The sequence below is a fragment of the Kryptolebias marmoratus genome, linkage group LG6 (genome assembly GCF_001649575.2).
Source record: "Kryptolebias marmoratus isolate JLee-2015 linkage group LG6, ASM164957v2, whole genome shotgun sequence".
In the NCBI taxonomy this organism is placed as follows: Eukaryota; Metazoa; Chordata; class Actinopteri; order Cyprinodontiformes; family Rivulidae; genus Kryptolebias; species Kryptolebias marmoratus.
This window is the reverse complement of record NC_051435.1, coordinates 23760985-23782663: the sequence shown is the minus strand read 5'-3', so window position 1 is coordinate 23782663 and position 21679 is coordinate 23760985. Positions and strand designations below refer to the sequence as shown.

Here is a 21679-nt window from a genome sequence, read left to right as displayed (position 1 = left end):
AGCCCCTAACCTCTTTTCAGAGGATTAAGTCTCCTTGTGTGGGTTCACGCTGGTATTAGTGACATTGTTGGATCACACAGACACACTATAGGAATCATTGTAATTTAAGACATTAAATCCTACCCTGAAAATTTAGTCTGGGTTAAATCTCCAGGAAGTCTGTCAGTCACCATGTCTGTGAGAGAACAAAGTTAAAAGCTCGGCTGGTGGCTTAAAAAAATGTACTAATGTACTAATTATACAACAGAAAAACAATGAGCTGATTATTAATTTTCTTCTCTGTTTGACCTCTGCTCACTTTCTGAGACACTCTTCGTCTGTTTCCCTCCGAAGAAGAGTCACACAAAACATTTAGGCGTGTGGTGCACTCGGAGCAGCAGGAAGCCAGGCCAGAGTCCAACTTTTTAAACAAACAGCCATTGAACACAAACAGGGTCATAGACCTCCAACCATTGCTTGGCTCATTACAGACCCAGACTTGAAGAGAAAGTGAAAGGAAATTAAAAAAGAAAGAAAAAGAAACTGTCCCCTAATGAATGTGGAGGCTGTGATGAGTAAAAAAGAAAAAGACAGATGGAGAAGGGGGGTTGTTGTGGTTGTGTTCAGGCTTAAATGAGAGCTTTACGAGAAGAGAAAGCCAGTCTACCCAGCCTAGATTCTCGGATTGTTTGCAGCCCGACCCTGTTTCATACCTGCTCTCTGCCAGTTTCAAAGCTGAGGTTTGGCTCTAGGGTTCTTTAACAGGCAGTTCTGTGGGGAAACTCCTCCAGCCAACAAACTGAGGACTGAACACAGCAGCTGAGAGGTATTAAGCCCTAACTAAAGCTCCCTGGCAGCCTGTGGCTCCAATCACTTCTAGAAATGTTCTGGGAGGAGAAAACCATTCTCTTCACCTTTTTTCTGGTCTACATCTCATCCCAAGTGCCAGGTAAGTGGTCTGCTTATCAAGAAATTCTACTCCTCTTGAATGTATGTTAATATTTTCTTGCATTTCAGTCAAATACAAAGTTGAGTTGCTACTCACAAGCAAAGCAAGAAGTATGAGAAAACGTTACAAACTGATAGTTTTTGTGCAATTGGGCAATATTTATGGTTTCAGTATATTATAAATATCTCTAAAGTACTGTAAAAAAATTTGTTTTGGGTCAAAGAGGAGTCAGCACACCTTGCAGCTGCATTTATCATGGACTGAATTTTGTGTGCATTTCTTTTTTTTTTCTCTCTCATTAAAATAAAAAGATAATGGGCACTGTGTTCATGAGTCAGGTTTCATATAAAATAATCCAGAATCTGACATTTGTCTGAGTGAAGGTACATATAAAAATAGTGTAAAAATCTGCATTGTTTTTACTGTTTCCCGCCTTTTGCCTGTTAGCAGGGAGCAATAATACCAGGGTGTTTATATAATCAGTTTAATAGATATAATGATGTGCATTAAGAAATATCAGATGTCAGAATAAGACGTTCCACATTCATTTCTAATTGCGATTGTTCTGTAGAAATGTGCTGAACTATTTAATTCTGTCCAAACTAACAGCTAGTTTGAATAAAGCCAAAACCAAATTTCTTACTGCTTAAAATACTTTACATCTAAAATGTCATAGCAATTTATGCAAACACTATTTTATTTTTAGATTCCACTTCCTTAGTTCTTAATCTTATAAAGTTCCTATATAATGTATTTCTCTTTTTACAGGCATTTTGCAATCCCGATGTTATCTAAGGACAACTATAATATTTATTCTGTTTATTATATATCTTTAATGGACAATGTTTGTTATGTAATTCCATAAACAGATCAATAAATGCCTCATATGCACCATTAATGTCTTTTTGTTGATAAATTGTATCCTAGTTTTGCTCCATCAAGTCCCTTTTTTATTGATTTTTCTGTTCCCACCTTTCTATATAGCTTTTGACTTTCTAATTTACCAGTATTATAATTTCTGTCGTATATTGTAAAGACAGGTAAGTGATCACTGATATCACTGACTAGCAGTCCACCTATTGATTTATTTATAATATCATTTGTAAAGATTTTATCAATCACAGTGGTCGCGTATGCTGTAATTCTGCTGGGTCTGGTAATTTTTGAAAAGGGGTTACACTTTGCATTGTGTTAATAAAATTTTCTGTAGACTTGTGATTATTGGGGTTGAGTAAATCTATGTTAAAGTCACCACAAATAAATAGAACTTCATTAGTTTTCCCAGTAAATGTTCTCTCTATTTCTCTCTAAGTTCATCTTATATTGAGAAATTATGGAGTGATAGCCATTACGGTCAAACCTTGAAAATAAAGCTATGCTTGATTTCACAGGGAATTGTGGAATCTGTTAATGCTCAAGATATGTGTTGTGAATTATTGTCGGCTACAACTACATTGAATTTTAGCTCAATAACTACAAAGCTGGCAGAGTTATAGCCTCTTTTCTGTTTGCTAAGATTGACTAGCTGTGGTGGCCTTCTTGAGTACGATTGACTCCTAAAGTTAATCAGTTGTAGATGTTCATCCAATCATTACTTTCTGAGGGTTTCATCAAAATGCATTGAGTGAACATGCAAAATATATTGTCAAGCATGTACACCCACCCTCATACATGCACACACAGGCAAATCATTGTTTGACATTTGCTTTTTAGTGGCAGGAGATAAAAATCTTCACCGCACCATCACATTTGCATAACACAGTTCTTCACAGCAGCAGCTAGCTATAGCTTTCCCAGTAGCCTGGGGCACATCTAGCAGAATTATCACAATGTTTCTGCCAAATTAACCATGTAATGCAAAACTGACTGCAATGTACCACTTTATAAAATTGTGTTACTATTAAATCTTTGCAGACTGGAGCCGTTTTAGGACAACAGCAATCAGCTTTGATCTTGTTCCCACTTAGACTAGTCATTTGTTTGTCAATCAAGTCAGAGTTAAACTCATGTTTCTCCAAACTGAGGTCATTCAAATGGCTATTTGTACCAAACAAGATGAGGTTTATAACCTTCCTATGTAACCTTGCTTAAAAAAATCTGAACTATCCCTTTTAAAGTTGCCAGTACCAAACAGCTGCTCAAATACAACTTAATTTTCCATCAGGTTTGTGTGAAGGGCAGCAGGATGATCAGTGTGCTGAGTTGAACATTTCCAGATGGAGGCAGTCCAGACAGCAGAGAAACAAACTGCAGGTCCAGTACCTGCTGCTGACCCAGAAAAACCAGGACTGTGCACAGAGGTTTAACCAGGCTTCTCTTACCCAGCAGTCATCTCTCTTCAGCATTTCCCGCCCTACAAAGGTCATCATCCATGGATACAGGTGAGCAGCAGACTCCTAAAGGTCCTGAAAACCTGTTTTGTTTTTTTATTTTTTGTCAATTTTTGAATTCTATGATGCCGTTCTGCATTTGTGATCCAGTTCTTATTTGCTTAGGGTGCTGGATAATAAAACTAGAGCATCCAAATCTTTCACTGATAGCCAAATTCAATCATATGATACTGACAAAAAACTGTCTTTGTTTTCAACTTGAGAATTGTCTGGTGTTTGACATTTACTCAAAGCCAAGTTTTAACCAAAATAACCTCACCAAAGCTGAGCTGATTCATTATAGAAGGACTGGACTAAATGAAAGTACTGTTCTTCAAATCATAGCTTTTAGCTAACATGACAGATTTGTTTTCACATCTTTTACTCACACTCAGTTTTTGTTTGATATTTTTATAAACACTAAAGACTGAGGGGGAGGGGGGGATGTCGGAAAAGTAGAAAAATCCTGTTTTAAAATGCATCTTTTTTTCTCCTACATGAGCACTGCTGATTTGTAATCATCTCCCCAAAACCTGCTAAATTTTTCAGTCATTTAAGGACCAATTTTTTTTTTTTTGGAAAATTAACTGGTCAACCAACACACTTAAAGACAATGGCTTGGTACTCTTCCTCCTTATTTTGATTTCTCATCCCCCTCCACCCTCCAGGGCCCCAGGAACTAAGCCGTCCTGGGTGATTGAGCTGGCCCAGGCCCTGCTCAGAGCTCAGGATGTGAATGTTGTGGTGGTAGATTGGGTCTATGGTGCCTCCTTTGCATACAATGTGGTGGTGGAAAATTACAAGGAGGTGGCTCTGGAGATCTCTGTCCTCATCAATCAGCTTCTGGTAAGAAAACTTCTTTTCTTTTTTTTTTTAAAGCAGATGTTGGTGATAAAATTCTTACATTTATTAAATGGATGCACAGTTGGATCTTTTAAGATTTCCCAGTTATCAAGACAAGATTACATATTTAGCTGAGAAATAATTGTGGTGATTATATGGTTTTAAAGATAGTTGCCAAAACACAGCACAAATTGGAGCCAAGCTACAGGATGAGGCCAGAAAAATACATAGAATCAAATGTGTGGGGAGTGAAGTTCCTTTGAACTTTACAGCTCCACACAATGTGGCACAACTGTGTTCCTAAGTATTTATTTTCTTTGACAGTGATAAAATAATCAAAGCTCAAATGATAAAAATAGTTTCATTAATTTGCAACATGGAGGACATGGAGCCAAGTCAACCAGGTAACTGCTGTCTATTGAAAGTATTGTATTATACTTATACCAAAACTGGCATTATGAAACTAAATATGGCTCTATGTAATTAAAAGACTTCATTTTGTTTCTACATATGTATTTGCACATTTTTGAAAATAGTAATTGTCTGGTGTGTCTGAGTCTTCTTCTCTCCAGAGCATACTGTATCCACCTCCCCAGACTTTCTTCCACCTGCTCCCTACTCTCACTACACATCACAATGTTGTCTGGAAACATCATAATAAATAGGGACTTTTACTTGACTTCTTCAGGGATAGGCTCTAAGCTGGTGATAAACAAATTGACAGATGAGGTTGGGCTGGAGTCCTTGTTGACTATGATGTTTGCAGACAACACTGATCTGTAGTGAGAGCAGGTGGAAGAGAGCCTGGAGAGGGGGGAGATATGATCTAGAAAGAAGAGGAATGAATGTCGACAGAAGTAAGATGAAATATATGTGTGAATGAGAGGAAGACATGTGGAACAGTGCAGCTGCAAGGAGTAGTATTTCTGTAATCTGTTTCCAGTGAAATTCCACTGTATTGTAGAATTTGGTCCCTTCTTATTAGTTTCATCAACTTTAAACCCAAATTCTGAAGCTTGGCCCACACAGCAGAAAAATCAAGCAACAATCTGAATGGTCAGTATTGTGCTCATCTTGTCCAACAGAACCATGGATGTAAACCAGAGTCATTTCACCTCCTCGGTTTCAGCCTCGGAGCGCATGTTGCTGGGTTTGTGGGGACTCTGTTTGAAGGAAAGGTTGGAAGAATCACAGGTGAGTATGAACCATGGGAACATCAAAACTGATATATCAGTCCTGCTACACCTGAGCTCCTCCTCAGGTTATTAGATACATTACAAAACTTGACTAATTGTTTGGATGTGGAGCTGTTTGGAAAATGCCTTCACCAGTTAGACAATGACTGCCTCATAGAGTCTCAGTATGATGTTGAAAAATTAGCTGAGCTTTTTGATTTGAGATTATCTGAGGCCATGTGGAGAAGCTCAGTGTTCTGATCCAAACGATACGTCAACTAGCACAATGCACCTCTATTCTCTAGTTTATATACAGCAAGGCTTTGTTGTATCAGTAGAGTGACTTGACTACAGTTAATGTTCAAAACAGAGGTCTCATAATCCCCAACTTCTTTGAAAAGTGGCAATTTTTGGTTATCTAATATTATTACCAAACTTACATGTTGAAATCTTGACTTTTTAACATTTTAAAATCTAAAATCAACACATCTAAAAGATATATTTTTGTGAGTCAATTTCTAATTTTCCTCTTACACAACTAATAGGGTTAGGTAGTAGGTTAGGTAGAAAAAAACTGTTTTTGCTAGGATGCATGCAGCAACCCTGCTACATGAACTGACTATTCCATTAAATTGTATAGAGTATATGTGATTTTAGCCTAATATACTACAAAAAAATCAATGAATAGTCCTCTGACAAACAATCTGGGAACCTGAGTCAAACCATCAACTGTCATTGGCAGATGACTGCTCTTCCTCCCAAGCCCCAGCAACTTTGTCTGTTTAAAAATTAGATTTTTAAAAAGACTACATAAACATCTGTACACAAGCTACTGCCACTTTGAAGCCATTTAATGCTTTCCCAAACCAAAATCCATGGGTTAATGGGCATGTGAGGGCCTTCCAGGGAGAGATGCAGCATTTAAATAAGTAACCCATATTATTATTCATGAGTTCCAGAACCGCAATTCAGTCTGCGGTCCTGTAAAAGGATCGCATCCAACTTGCGATTCAGCTCCCATAACCACACAGTTATGGGAGCAAGGGTAATCTGTAAAGAGCCTCTCCCTTGACAGTCTGTACACCACCAGACTGAAGACAAGAGCAACTAAGATCTACAACAGCCACACACATCCCAGCAAGCATTTTTCAAACTGCTACCATCTGACAAGTGGTTTAGGACAATAACATCCCACACCAACAGATTCAAAAACAGCTTCTTTTTTTTCACAGGATTTGTACATAGAAGTTGTATGTTTTATCTGCACTACTGCATAACTAATAAAGATATTGTATATAGATACTTGCAAATAATACACTGACATCCATGTTTATAACTTCAGCTGCTATTTCAAGATTAGACACTTTACTCTGACTTTTCTCTTCTTATTCCTAATATTTATGCATGTCAATTTTTTTTTTCAACTGTACTCTATTACTTTACTGACATAGAGAGATGCCAGATGTAATTTCATTGTACATGGTATGATGACAATAAAATTTCTGTTTTTCTTTTCTTTTTGTCTTGCAGGTCTTGATCCGGCTGGGCCTTTGTTTAAAAGAGCTGACATTTATGACCGCCTGGACCCCTCTGATGCTCAGTTTGTAGAAGCCATCCACACAGACTCTGACTGTGAGATAACTCGTTTGTTTACTGTTGAAGGAGTTTTCTTTATTATTTAAAAAAAAACAACAACACCATAAGCGGCATTTTCCTCAAGAGAGAGGACGCATGCTTGTGTTCACTGAGAAATAAAATTTGTTGCACAATTTAATCAGAAACACAAAACTCTATTTTTGGAAAGATACTAATTTGCCAGGGATATTCTCCTTAATACCCATTTTAGCTCTTCTTCTGAAACTGTGATAATATTAGCTGAAAACAGAACAACGTACTCTCTGTTGGTAGAATTAACTTCCTTTACAGCTGTTTATTTAGATAACTCATTTATAATTTCTTTGTGAACTCATCAAAGACGTCTAATGTCTTTACTTGACATGAAAAATGTAGCTTCTTTCTCCAAAGTTTTCACTTTCCACAGAGGCTGGTCTTTTCCTCCTCAGAGCTGTGTTAACAAATCTGCTGTGACAAAAACTTATATATATAGGCAATCCTAAAAATATTTTCCTCTGTTTTAGATTTTGGCATCTCCATTCCTGTTGGTCATGTAGACTTCTTCCTGAACGGTGGGAAGGACCAGAATGGATGTTCCCACTCCAGATTTGCTTCAAGTAAGTTTTAAAAAAAAAACTGAAGCACAAACAGCAACTTATCTAACTCTGCTGTTGTGCCTCTAAGGTGTTCTCAAAAGGTTATGAGTAAAATTAAATGAATGTATAAATTCAATCCTTTTGAAAAAAATTAATGTGGACATATTTCACACTTTTTTGTCTCTGTATGACAGTGTACGGTTATGTGATTTGTGACCACATGAGGGCGCTGCATGTCTATGTGAACGCGCTGAACAGCTCGTGCACATTAATAGGGTTCCCGTGCTCCACTTATGATGACTTTCTGAAGGGGAACTGTGCGGACTGTGAGCTGTTCCAGGGCAGATGTCCTGTGATAGGTAACAACACGACTGCTGCTCTTTGTCTTCCTTTAAACAAGAAAATTAGGGGAGAATATTAAGGAAAAACATTTTTTAACGGAGAAAAAAACTTTAAATCCCTTTAAAACAAGCTTAATTTAGAAGTCTTGACATTGCAATGTCTTAATATAAATGCTGCCTTTTATTTCTATAACTTGTCTGCTGTCAGTGCTTCTGTTCTTACATCACAACTCTAATAATACTGTTTATCAGTGGTTCTCAAAGCTGCGATCAGGACCCCACTGTGGGTCTCGAAACACCAAGTCAGGGTCTTAAAGATCTACAGAAATCAAATTAGTTTTACTGAAAGTAGCATTCCTTAAAACAATCCACTCAGCCCACCACCTTGCATGCCAAAGTTTTAAAAAGATGTTGCATGCACTCAGAGGTGGGCCTAAAGGCCACGTACGAAACTAAGACTGTTGCAGAAAACAGAACAAACCAACACGCTAAACTAAATTCTGTCAAACAGTAAGTCTATAGTTAGCGATGACAATGAGATAATAAAAATCTTTATTTTCCCTATTCATCATGCAAACCCTGCTCTTCAAAGAGAAACAAAAACTAATGTTGCCGTCTTACAATTTAGAACGTTTTGTTCTGATTTTCATGTTTGTGCTGTGGATTGACTTGACTATTCTGGAGTTAAACTGGGCTGTCCAACCAAAATAAATAGCCCCCCACCCCCAAAAGACGTTCACATTTTCTCTCTCCTATTCAGTGGCAGGTAGTTGCTAACGAGTGGAAAGTAGTTGTCATCACAGATGTCAGAGAGACTCTGCACAGTTTATTTTTAAGTTGGAGGGTGAAAAAGTGAAAACTCAACAGCATGGTGAAATGTAACGTAGTTGTGGGTGAATATAACTGCCTGTCAGCTACAAACTCCCTTACAGATGAGTGAAAATACTTGACAACTAACCACATTGACTGCTGTAGGTGTGTGGTGCTGCTGATGATACAGTTTTACATGAAGAAAAACTGCCTATTGAAGGGAAATTAGCTAAATGGATGATACAAAATTCAACAGTACAGTAATCTAACACCTTCATGATAATATGCAGGTTAATACCCATAATGGGCTTCATTAATTTTGGCCTTTATATGACTGATTTGAACCATCCTTTTTCTGGGTGGAATTGTTACACAGCATACAACTTTTATGGTTTTATACAAACAAAAGAATTGGGTGCACAAGTTATTGTGGATTTTCTCTAATCCACTCCATGTTAGAATTGTACAAGCATTTTAATATATATATATATATATATTGTTCATACATTCACATAAACCTGTGGTTCTAAAGGTTCTGGACTTATCCTTAGGTGATCATGATTGACTGCAGCTGCTAGTTTCTTTTTGCCAGTATACAACAAATTTGTTTGACTGCACTTATTGGACTGACCAATAGTCAACGGCCACCCTCAGATTGTCAGGATGTTCAAGAACAACCCAGGAACCATTCTTAAGTCTACTATAAACTAACTGTAACCAGCTGGAACACCAGCAAGCTTCATCAACAGTGAAGTTAGTTTACATCTCTGTGGACTAAGGGGGTGCTGACCAAGAGAGTCACCTGCTCCAAAACCTTCAGCACCTTCAGGCTCAACTGAAATTTTCAGCCGTCCACATGGACAAACCAAATGCCTTCAGGACAAAAGTTTTATGGTCAGACAAGACAAAGATTGAGCTTTTTGGCCACAGTGACATGAAGTGTGTTTGGAGAAGTCAAGATGAGGCTTTCAAATCTGTACCAATCTGGTGGTAGCATCATGCTGGGGATTGTACAAAGTGGATGGAACAATGAAGGTCTATTTCCAAATTCTTCAACTTCACCTCAAACCACGGCTTGATAGTTAGAACTTGGACACATTTTAGTGTTCCAACAGGATGATCCCAAACACATCTGCACTGGTCTTTGAATGGATAAACCAGGCTAACATAAAATTTCTAGAATGGCCTTCCCACTTTAAATATAAACCAACCAATTTAAATAAACTGTACCAATTCTACCAAGAAGAGTGGCAAAGTCTGCAGTTAAAGTTATACCAGAAGGTTGTTGATGAATACAAGGAGCCTGTGGCCAAGGTTCAACTTGCTAAGGGATGTTTAACTAAAGGTTAGTAGTGATGTACTGTTTGAGCCTGTATGTATTTTGCACCCAATTCTTGTTTTCAAAAATCATTAAGGTTGCATGTTGTATAATCACTAACCTGGAAAAAGAACAGTTTGAGCCAGTCCCGAAATGCTTACAATTTATATTAGGATCATATCCATAAAGATTGCATGTTAACATTTGACCACTACTAATCAGTAAACAAAATGGAAAATGCGTCATTCCTGATAACACGAATGAGTCACTTGATTCAGCAGGTAATGCTCAAGTCTAAATGGATATCTTTTTAAATCCATAAACAATGTAATTTTTCAAGCTGAACTTTAATTTTTTACCAGTATTTATAAGTTGTACTAAAATACAGTAAACAATAAAGTTTTTGTTCGGTGGCTTTTTGCAACATCACTGTCTTCTGATCCTTCCTGTAATCTCAGTTTGATTTTACAATGTTCAGGTAAGGACTAAATATTTAGGGGTAACATACAGAAATGAGCATTTGGCTAATGTAGGAATCAGTAATAGTCTATTTAAGTAGCTGCAGTAACTGATATTTCCATCAGGATGTATAGGGAGAGACAGACTGAACATCCGTCTGTTTATTATCTCAGCCTCCATGATACACGAGGCTCCTTTTGAACTGTGACACGTGGCTAGAGGCCCAAAGTGAGTGTTCTGTGTGGGTTTTTTTTTAGGATTATCTAAAAACAGTGGGATAACCTCTTCACCCCTTCCCAAAGAGCAGAAACTGTTCCTTCTCACGACTTCTTCACCTCCATTTTGTGGTAAGAACTTGGCTGTGTTGCTTCCCAAAGTGACATTATGGCATATTGTTTTGTAGTTCTAGATAATTTAGTGTTTCAGGATTATCAAAATCTGAATCTGATTACAAATCTAAACAGCTCAAGCCACTGTCACATGATGTATGGACTGAGGAAGAAATAATTTTAGCTTAATACAGACTTGTCAGTCACTGTAAACTTTTCCTTTGATTTTTCAAACAAGTCTTTTGACTTGTTAAGAAGCTGCAAGATGTCAAATTATCACATTTTTCGTCATTTGATGATGTTCCTTTTCTCAGCTCATCACTTCCTGGTAAAGCTGGAAGTTTCAGCCTTGGAGAAGAGCGCCGAGGTGGAAGTGTCGCTGATGACTAGGAGCCAGAGATCAGAGCAACGGCTCAGGCTGTACGTATCACATAACTGAGAGCTTTTTAAGCATCCTGCAGCTTAGATCTCACTTATTTATGTCACTCTGGGTCATGCCTTTTCACATGGAGCAGAATGTGTTTTCACTGTGATCTGTTAATCGTTATGGGGCAGAACTGAACATTTTTCAGTCAGTTTCTTCTTTTTTATTTACTTATTTTTCTTTATCTGTGGTTTGAGAAAGCTTGGAACTTTTCCCACAATCTAGCCATGACAAATGCCTTCAAGAAATATCTTTTCAAATATTTCTACAAAAAGCAGAATGTGAAAAAGTTCAGCAGAGATTGGACAGACTGATTCTTATTCATCCTACTGATAAATGTAGAGAAAATGCCTCAAGTTTTAAAATCCATTTTTTTGTCTACAACAACAAAACTTAGGATTTAGAATTCTTGGCCATTTTGACGTCGTTTGTGTAAAAGTTATTAGATGAATGATATCACTTTGGAGAAGAGTTTCTGTCTAACAGAGCTAATGAGCTAAAGAGCAGCAATCTCCAAAATTTCATAAGGGTTCAAGCAAACTCTAATTTTGCTTTCTATAAAATTTTATATATGGAATTTTGGGGTTATCTGCAAACACAAATGGAGACAGCAGCAAGATTGTGCATCCACACATTATTTTATAATGTTTTGGCTAAAATAACTATTCAGTGCAAAATTGATGGCCGTGTAAAACCTTTTTCAATCTGGTCAGAATTAAACTCTGTTTCTCCAAACTGAGGTACTCAAAGAGGTACTTATCTACAACAGGTAAGATATAAATTGTTCATGACCTTTCCACAGAATCTGACCTTAAAAGATCTGAAGGATCCCTTTTTAACAAATGAGATAAAATATGAGCATGTCACTTAAGAAACATATCAAAGATTAAGGGTAAAAAAGTACATCTATGACATGATTAAGATGAGTGCTTCTAATAGAGACAATGACTAATTTGCTTTGTTATTCTTAGAATTATAAATTAACCTCCAACGCCCACAATGTGCCTGAACAGAAGTCTGGTAAATTTAGTCCACACCCTGTTACACGTGTACTTATAATAAAATCTAAACACATCCATTCAGACATGAAGTAGAGCAAAAATCATTGCTCTTTTTTTTTTTTTTTTCAAATTGTCTTTATTTAGCCTCAGTTGATGGATAATAATGCAGCAGCCCAACAAATGTGCTTGTAAGCAAATTCTCTACCTGCACATTCTCCATGAAAGGTGAGCTGCTATTCTGAGAGAGAAGCTGCTCTGGCCAGGTGCAGGAAAACGTGGCAGAAATGCTGAGGAAGCTGAAATCCCTCTGCATGAGTTCAGTTTAGAGTCTGTGTTCATTTTTATTTCTGAAAACAACAAATAACGCCCCTGTTTATTAATTCCTAATGTGTCTAGATTTATGATTGTGAAATGGGAAGGAAAGGAGAGAAGAAAACAATTTACCTTCAGTATAAAAATGTGTTTATTTTAGTTGTATCATTGAAATACGTTTGACAAAGTATGATAAAACTGTACTGTAATAAAAATGAATGACAATAAATTCAAAAAATATGAAAAGGAAACTAGAAATCTTTAAAGAAATGCAGACTTTTTAACAATAATCTTCTGTGATCTATTATGTGTTCAGGATAAGTGTCAGCTCTACCACAAAATTTTAGCTCAGTATGTGAATCATGTCGACTTCAAGAGTTATTCAGTTGTGGATGTACATTCAGTGATTACTTACTAAGAGATTTATTCAAATAGATTCACTAGTTCATGAGATATTTTGCTAACAGACAGACAAATAAACACAGACACAAGCAAGTATATCAACCTGCCTTTCAGAGTGATGGGCAATAAAAAACACCTAATTACATTTTAAGTGTGAAATTTAAGTGTTAAATTCATTCATTTTAAGTGTGAAAGCTTAACAGTTACCACTGTCGTGTTGTTCTGTTGCTGCTTCTTGTCACTAGATGGCACTGCTGTGTCACCATCGGGCTGAGGACGAACACAGAAGACTGAGCTGAAAGCGTTCTGTAACCTTGCTCTTTTTACAAAAAATACAACACTAAATAAAAATACAGTTCAACCAAATGTGCATTTAAGAAAAAAATGCAACAACTAAACATTTCAAATATTTCTGAGAAAACAAATTGAACACCGAGTTACTAAAGTATGACAACATGGAGAAAACACTACTGCAATTTCCACCTTTTTAGAGTTCAGAAAAAGAAGGAGGGTTTTGATGAAACTCTTAGAATGAAATCAGTGGATGTACATTACCAGCAATACACAATAAAAAAAAATCATTACATGAACATCCGGTGTTTTTCTTGCAGTCAGAAGACTACAACCTTGTACAAGATGGTGTTGGCTCATCCTGCTGCTATGTGTGAGATCGAAACCATCAGACTGAAAAACACGGGCGCTCGCTTCTACAGACAAGGAGAAGTCCACGTCAAGTCTGTGTGCATCACTGAGCTCCCCTTTCGCAGGTTGGTGTGCATAACATGCACTCACAAACTGTTGTTCGAACGCCAACAAATTTCCTCAAAAGAGTTCGTGGGCTGAGGAAAAAAAACAATCGACTTCTGTTAAAGCAACCATTCAGACCTTTTGAAGTGGGGTTCTGCTATAATGTTATGAACATTTAACACCTTACCTGCTGTAGATAGCTTTTTATATGACCTGTATTTGGAAAAATGGTTCAATTTTGACCAGAATTTGACCAAATTCTTTCAGCTATGCGGAGCCATGCCTAAATGTGATTTCTGCCATTTTAAAGTAAAAAAGCATTTACAGTAATTTATGCAAAACATTATTCTGTAAACCTTTACACTACCATTTATTTCACATTGATTGATAATTAAATATAATTCTGTTTTTTTTTTGTTTTGTTTTGTTTGCAAGAGCAAATAGCAGCAACTATCCGTAACACTTTCAGTACAGCCTGCGGGTACATAATGGAAGAATATTATAATAATTTTACAGAAATAACCATGTAATGTGATGTTAACTGTAGTGTAAAGGTTTATAAGATAGTGTTCGCATGAAATGCAGTAACATTTTTGAAATTTAAGATTAAGACACCATCAAGCCACTTGGATTTTGGCCTGGCACAGACTAGCCATTAGCTGGTCAGTTTGTTTAGAATTCAACTATTTGTCCAAACTAGTTGAGGACATTCATAGAGCTGTCTACCGCATGTAAGATATTATCTGTTCAAAACCTATCCACAGAACCCCACTTCAAAGGATCTAAACTCTATCTTTAAGCCAGTATCTCACTGGGCTGCACCTGTTGGTGGTATTTGTGAGAATGTCATGAAACATCCATCTGACTTCTCAATTTCTTTGCACAATGCTCATTTTTGTCTCTTGACATTTGAATTTTGAACATCTTCAAGAAACTTATGTGACACATTTTCTCTCAGAATAGTTGTAGAGATGTAGCAGGCATTTTAAACCCAGCTTGGTTTCTTTTTAATTTAAATTTCATAATTTTGGAATGACAGAGCTGTATTTGACATCTGCACATGAGCTCTTGTATGACAGAAAACATACGAAGCTACATCTCTGAATGTCCAGGTCTAAAACAGAATGCAACAAATAATTTGACTGTTTTGTTTTTTTCTTACAATTTTGAGTGGCCAGCTAATCTCCAACAGTCACAACCCAGTGAAATCCTGGCTTTAAGAAAACACTTTTTTTTTTCTTCCTGAAGTAACAACCCCTACATCCAAGAATCAGGCTGTTCTCCACTTTATGTTTCGTGCTCTGGTGCTTCTTGCTCTTCTCCTTCTTACATGTACAATCTGTTTACGGCCATAAATTTCTCACTCAAACTAATCTGCAAATGTGTCCTTACATCATCCACCAGGAAGTATTTTTAGCCCAACTATTTAAGCGGTTTAATTCAAAAGCTACCTGACTACTAGGACAAATTTGATAGTGCTTGATGAAAAATATATAATTCAGGAACATATTCAGAAAGCACTTTTGATTAGGGTCACAGATTTACCGATTTTTATTTTAAAAAAACAAAAGTTACTCTGGAAATGTGGCAGAATCTGAAAGATGGCAAAACATATTGTGCTGTGAAATACTTCTTGCTGAACTTTCTATTCGCTTCCAGATTCACTTACAGAAGTGTTGTCAGATTCATAGACCGAACTGTACCAAAAACATGACCACAAATATGTCACAGTTTGCTTCATAGTGTTCTCTTTCATCTTGATTCTGGTTTTCTATCTTTATTTATTAACACAAATATTGTACAATGCTCAAAATCATTTAAGCAAAAATCAAAACCGAAAGAATTTAAATCACTTTAGTCAATTTAGTCTCCTCCACAGCATTTTTTAACTGTTTTTTTAAATTCACATTAACTCATTCATTTAAAGAGTTAAATGGTTTAGTTTGTGTTTTTGTCTTTCAGCCCTGAGCAGCTGCTGTGTGTAAACAACATAAACCTGAGGCGCGGCATCCTGTGGTCACATGACTTCGTGCAGGTGTGTTGGGCCTCCTGAAAGGAAGATTCCGTTAAAGAGAGTGAAAATAAAACCAAGATATTACACCTGAAAATGCCGGCATGGAAGAAATGTCCCACTTTTTACCAGCTTTGCTTTTGTTAAAAGGTTACAATTGTTAATGGTACAAATTATAGAAAAGAGGCGTCATCCTTCTCTCTAGTCTGTAGATACTGACCACATCCAAATTATGCAAATTTGATACTCAGTCCACAGGTTTTGTATGACTTCAACCAAAAAAGTATTTCTTCTTTTTTTGCTAGTCTGTTTTTGATGTTAACTATGATCATTTTGTACCTAAATTCATCCTGCAAAATCTTTGCATTTTGTACTATCTGTCTGTGCTTTCAGCAATAAATAGAGCATTAATCTGAGCGATGGTTTGTGCTTTCTGTCTGTGATTAGAAGTTGAATCATTTTACCAATGCTAAATTTAAAATAAAGACGAAGCATTCCTTGAAGGAAGCATATCACCTTTTATGCCAAAATATTAAACGTACTCTAGAACATCTTATGTTGAGAAATGATGGAGCTGTAACCGTTTTAGTCAAACCTTAAAAATAACATTCGAGATATCACCCTTTAGAGTATGTGTTGTGGATGACTCTCAACTACTACCACATTAAATTTTAGCTCAATGTCTGTAAATATGGCTGAATTATAGCCATGTCTGAGTTGTCTAAGCTTAATCAACTGTGGTGGCCGTTTGAAATTGGATTGACTCTAAAAATTAATCAGTTGTCGATATACATCCAAGGCTATTTTTAATGTTTCATTAAAATCCCTTCAGCGGTTCATTAGATAGTTTGCTAACAGACAAACAGTGTTGACTCCTACAGTTAGTGTCAGTTTTAAGCAAAGCTCTCATGCAATGAGGAGCAGTCAGAGTATGAGTTGGGGATCAGTCTCAGCTACTACCACACCATATCTGAGCTCAGCATCTGTGAAATGTACTGAGTCATTGCAAGTTCTTTCATTTGTAAGGTCAGTTGACTGCAGTGGCCATCTAGGTTGTCTTCAAAAGTTAATCAATTGTACGTGCACATTCAACAATTATTTTCTAAGAGTTTCAATTCAGTTTGTTTTGTGGTGCATGAGATATTTTTACTAACAGACACAAGCAACAATATTATTCCCCCCTTTTTGCCTTTTGGTGGTGAGTAATTTAAAAAAGAGTCAGTGATTTTTTTTGTTGTTTCCTCGATTCGGAGTTTTATACAACTCAAAGAACAAATGTATAAACAGGTCTGGTTTTGACAACAGTGCATTGTAAAATATATGTTCATATAAAGTCAAATTACACTGCTACAAGATACATAACATAAAATGTCTTTATAGAAATTTCTGTCGGTGAATGTCAAAAGATTTTAAAAGATTTGTACCCAGATAAAACAATGTGCCACGATTTATTTGGGTTGCCCAACATTTTCACTGCACACAAAAGGCTTTATGGTGAAATCTTGGCCCCGTGCTAAAGAAAAAACAATCTGTTATACTTGTGTCTTATCAGTTCTTTTTGTTGCTGTAAAACAAATATGTTAGTTTGTCTTTTAGGTACTCCATTAATATACATAAAATTTGAAACATACAGGCATCTAATATGTCTCCAGAGAAGAAAAAAAGGGGATGTCTTCCAGAAGAATTTACTATAAGGCTGTGAAATCAGAACCACAACTCCACCTTTGACCGAATCGTCATACATTCAGAAAAACAAAACGTTTGCAACAAAATATGATGGTTTAAAGAGGGAAATCCATCAGCCATGAAATTCTATCCCTAAACCGTTTCAGATGGAAACACCCAGAGAGTTTACTGACAAAAACTAAATCATTTCCAGACTGTCAAAGAAAAAGATCCATATTGGATGCAGATCTGCTCAAAACAAGCTCCAGCAAAACATCAGTTCAAACCACAGACATATTATACTGGTGACCAGGTGTCTCGCCTTATCTCATTATGAGAATTGAAGCCAGCAGAACCCAGTTTACGCAAAGTTATATTTTTGTAACCAGAGTCTGCTCACTAGGGATGTGGGCCTTTATATTCCGCCTACTCTTCCACAACACAATCATGGTGTCACATGACCTTTCTGTAAAGCATGAAATAACTAATTACAGCTAGTTAGATAAAAAAAAAAGACTATTTGAAGATACAGCAGTAAGGTATGCAAATCAACAAAAGTGGACACTTGAAAAAATATGAGATGTGTCTTTTTGTTTTTGTTTTTTTGGGGGGAATGAAGTCTGTGTTGCACATTATGGCAAAATAAAATGATGGCTGTTTCTTTCTACAGCTCTTTACTGCCACTTAAGACAAGTAGGCATCTGATTTTTATTGACTGTTTATATTACCTATTGGATACAGAATCTGCTAATTAATAAAAAATTTACTTTTAATTCGATTCCGGCAAAAGCTACAGAAAAACAGCCAACACAAACCACAAAATATATTTTGCTTTCTTATTGATTCATTCGGGTTTTTAGCTACATTTTATTCAAATATCAAAAATGTCAATTAGAAACACAAAACAATCAGACTGGGAAAAAAAAAAAGAGTCATTCGGGGAAAAAACACATAGATTGCTTCCGGTAAATTAAATAAAAAGGAGGAAGAGTTTATGCTCCAGATGGTGTCGCAGATTCAGACTGTAGATAAGATGATGTGAACAGGAAGAGGCTGTCCTCACAGTTCCGGGGTGTCGGTGGGAGCCAGTGGAGCTCTGCCTCTCTGGAATCGAGGAGGTAAATTTTCTTCTTTGTCATCTCCTGCAAAGATAAAAATCAAAGCCTCAGTTAGGAGAGAGGTGATCTTATGTGGGGATTTCCATAAAGTGGGTTAAACTACGGTGAGTCTCTCTAATCAGAGTTAACTCAGAGTTTATAAACTCAGCTTGCTATATCTCCTTCCTATAATAGCCTGGTGGGAACAAACATGTTTTCACAAACATCCTGTAAAAGAAAACTGAGTGTGAAACTGCTGTACAGTGACATAATAAGTGGAAAGAAAATAGACATAAAAGCACAGCTTAAGATTTATGTGTTTACAGTTTAAAACTGACCACTTTTGAAAATCAGTACATGAGTTCAACATTTTATGTCTCATATTGAAGAATTCTACACAAACAATTATCTAAATTAACAAATTTCATGCATCCGTCAGATCCAGACCTGCAGGCACAACATTTAAATTAGTGTAAACTCTCCAGTTAGAGCCTGTCAGTGTAAAAACTGTTTCCATGAGCCATTTTCTGTCACTGTAGAAGGCATATTTGTTAACTAAGTAATTTTTTTTTACTTTTGATGACGATGAATGAGCTGTTAAAACAAGTAAAATCTACATCTAGCATTTATTTTTTTAGATTTAATAAATTCAAATGTGCTCAATAACAAAATGATTAAAGGCTTATAGAGTAAAAGTTGTAAATAACTTCATATGCACTATAAGCATTTTGCCAGTTATCTTAGGAAGATTACAATTCTCTGGCAGCTACGTGTATAGATATGGATGATTTGTGAAGTGGAGAGCACATGGAGGATTTGTTTGCTTTTTAGTCACTGACCTGCTGCTTCACAGCTGTTCTGCAACCCAAACCCAACACTGACCCTATATTACCCACTATGAAACATGATCCTCCTCCTGTGATTGGACTGCTGCTGATGGGATGGGAGGGGGGCAGCAAATAGGCAGACAGAATGCTGGAAGGTGGATTAATTTTAGGGTACATAATTTATTTATTTATGAACATTCCTCTAAATTTACGAGCTATAATCCTTGTCAGATGAGAACACAGCTGCTTTCTGTCTGACTTCAGGCCCACTCTGTAACCAGCGTCTGTACAGAAACCCCTTTGGTTCTTAAAGCCATTGTTTTGATCTTTTGAAGTGGGGTTCTGTGGAAAGGGTATAAACAATTAATATCTTACCTGCTGTATATACTGTAGCTCTTTGAATGGCCTCAGTTTGGATAAATACCTTAATTCTGACTGGATTGACGAGCTAACAGCTAGACTGCGCTGAGCCAAGGCCAAAGTAAATTGCAGCCGTCTTAATCTGCTGAGACTTAAACTTTACTTTGATGTGCATTTAATTTCCCCAAGTTGTTTGGATTTGTAGGACCTATTAGAAACAACAAAACCATTGTTTTTGAACCATTAAAATTTCAAAAAGTAAAAAAGGTTGTGCTCCGAATAAAAACAACAGGTCTAAGTTAAACAGAATAAAATATTATGATGTCCACATAAGGACAAGGGTCTCAGCAGGTTAAAACAACTACAGGCTCCAACATTTCAAAGTCATTCATGCAAATGCTGTTTATAAAACTATACATTAATATCTATTTTACATTCACAGCAGAAGCAGCTAGCTGTAGCACTTCTGGTGCAGCCTGGAGCCATTTCAGCAAGACTTACAAATTCCTGGACTATAACTGTGTATTTTAAGCCTTTCAGCTTGTGGCTTTCATCAGGTTCCTCCACAAACTGAATTGTGTTAGTCAGATAATATAATTTTTATCTCAAGAGTTGCTCAAGTTTTTACCTCCTTCAATGTTTTTTCTCTTTTTATGTAACTTGGAAGAGGCTCAGTTTCAGGGTATATCATAATTTTTACAAAAAGTCACATTGTCAAAACCACTACACTTGTATAGTCACATCATTCCTGCAGTTTAAATGTTTTTAAAAGAGATGACAAAGACAATGCAGCCTTTTCTTAGTATGAGTAGGCCTGAGTAGTACCTCCACCACCCACCACTTTCCCATACCTGCAAGATGACAGTCAGCTGTAAATAGAGGCCTAAAGAGGGTAATTCCCCTAAAAATAAAAAGACAGATGTTTTGGTTTTTCACTACTAAAAATAATATCAGACAATTATGGCTTGTCTACCAGAGGAGTGAGGGTCTACGTCAACTCACTGTACACTCACAGCACTGATGAAAATTCACCACACCAGGTAATGATAACTCATTTCACATTTATAACTATATGATGATGACTCACTAAACCATTTACCATTGTAGCTAAATGTTAATATAGGTATATAAACATTTATATAGACATTTAGTGTATATAAGTGTAACCCCCTGATACTAGTGTAAATAAAACAGTTAATATGAAGCATACATTTTACTATAATAACATTATACCGCTGAATGTAAATAAAACATGTGCTTTGTGTGCAGTGAGTTGGCAGAGTGACTGCTACTTTTAATCTTGAAAACTTGACTTAGTTTTTTCACCCACAACTTTTCTCTTTTGGTTTTGGTTTTGTTTAATAAATAATGACATGGTGGAGTCTGTAGTGTTTTTTGTACAACTGAGGTTAGATTTGAATAATTTTAAAACCTGGTAAAAATTATTTTTTTTATATTATGTCCTGACCCGTAAAACTCTAGAACCAAAAGAGGGTGGACTTTCTTTTTTGAATGAACTTATACTGTATCACTGACATTGTTGTCCTTCATTGCTATAAAAAAAAATCATCATTCAAATAACAGACCTGTCAGCTTTAAAGGTAGAAATCAGACCTAGGAATGCAGACCAAACAAGAGGAGCTTAAAAAAAAAACTAAAAGATCTAATAATCACAAAAACAGAAGCTGTCATGGCAGTAAAAGATACACAAACAACTCAAGGAGCCATGGACAAGAATTGGACAGGGCATGAAGCACAATGATCAACTGAGGGAGGAAAAGACTAAGACACTAAATGGATTTGGGCTAATGAGGGAATGGGAGACTGGTTTCTAAATAATACTGGGAAATAAAACTTTCATCTTAAGGGATTTCTTCATGACCCGTGACCTGGATTTTCTCTGTGTAACGGAGACATGGCTGAGTACTGGTGAGCCTACCTCTCTTATTGAACTGTCACCACCGGATTGCTGCTATTTTAATTCCCCGCGCCTGTCGGGTCGAAAAGGAGGAGGAATAGCGGTTGTTTTTAAAAGCGATTTTAAATGCCGG

General features: G+C 36.5%; 2 protein-coding genes across 2 annotated transcripts in view; one reads left to right on the top strand and one right to left on the bottom strand.

Moving 5' to 3' along the window:
• The first annotated feature begins 540 nt into the window (after positions 1-540).
• Positions 541-16095, top strand: pla1a (phospholipase A1 member A). The gene is made up of 11 exons (XM_017430139.3): positions 541-928; positions 3093-3309; positions 3966-4143; positions 5226-5334; positions 6846-6947; positions 7454-7546; positions 7720-7884; positions 10711-10800; positions 11097-11202; positions 13533-13688; positions 15631-16095. Exons 1-11 carry the CDS (start codon positions 862-864, stop codon positions 15719-15721), a joined length of 1374 nt encoding a protein of 457 aa, XP_017285628.1. The 5' UTR covers positions 541-861; the 3' UTR covers positions 15722-16095.
• Positions 16096-17346: 1251 nt separating this feature from the next.
• popdc2 (popeye domain containing 2) overlaps positions 17347-21679 on the bottom strand; it is a 20192-nt gene continuing 15859 nt past the window's right edge. The window contains exon 4 of the mRNA XM_017430115.3: positions 17347-18486. The gene's annotated coding sequence lies outside the window, so the exon portion shown is untranslated. The remainder of the gene's footprint in view (positions 18487-21679) is intronic.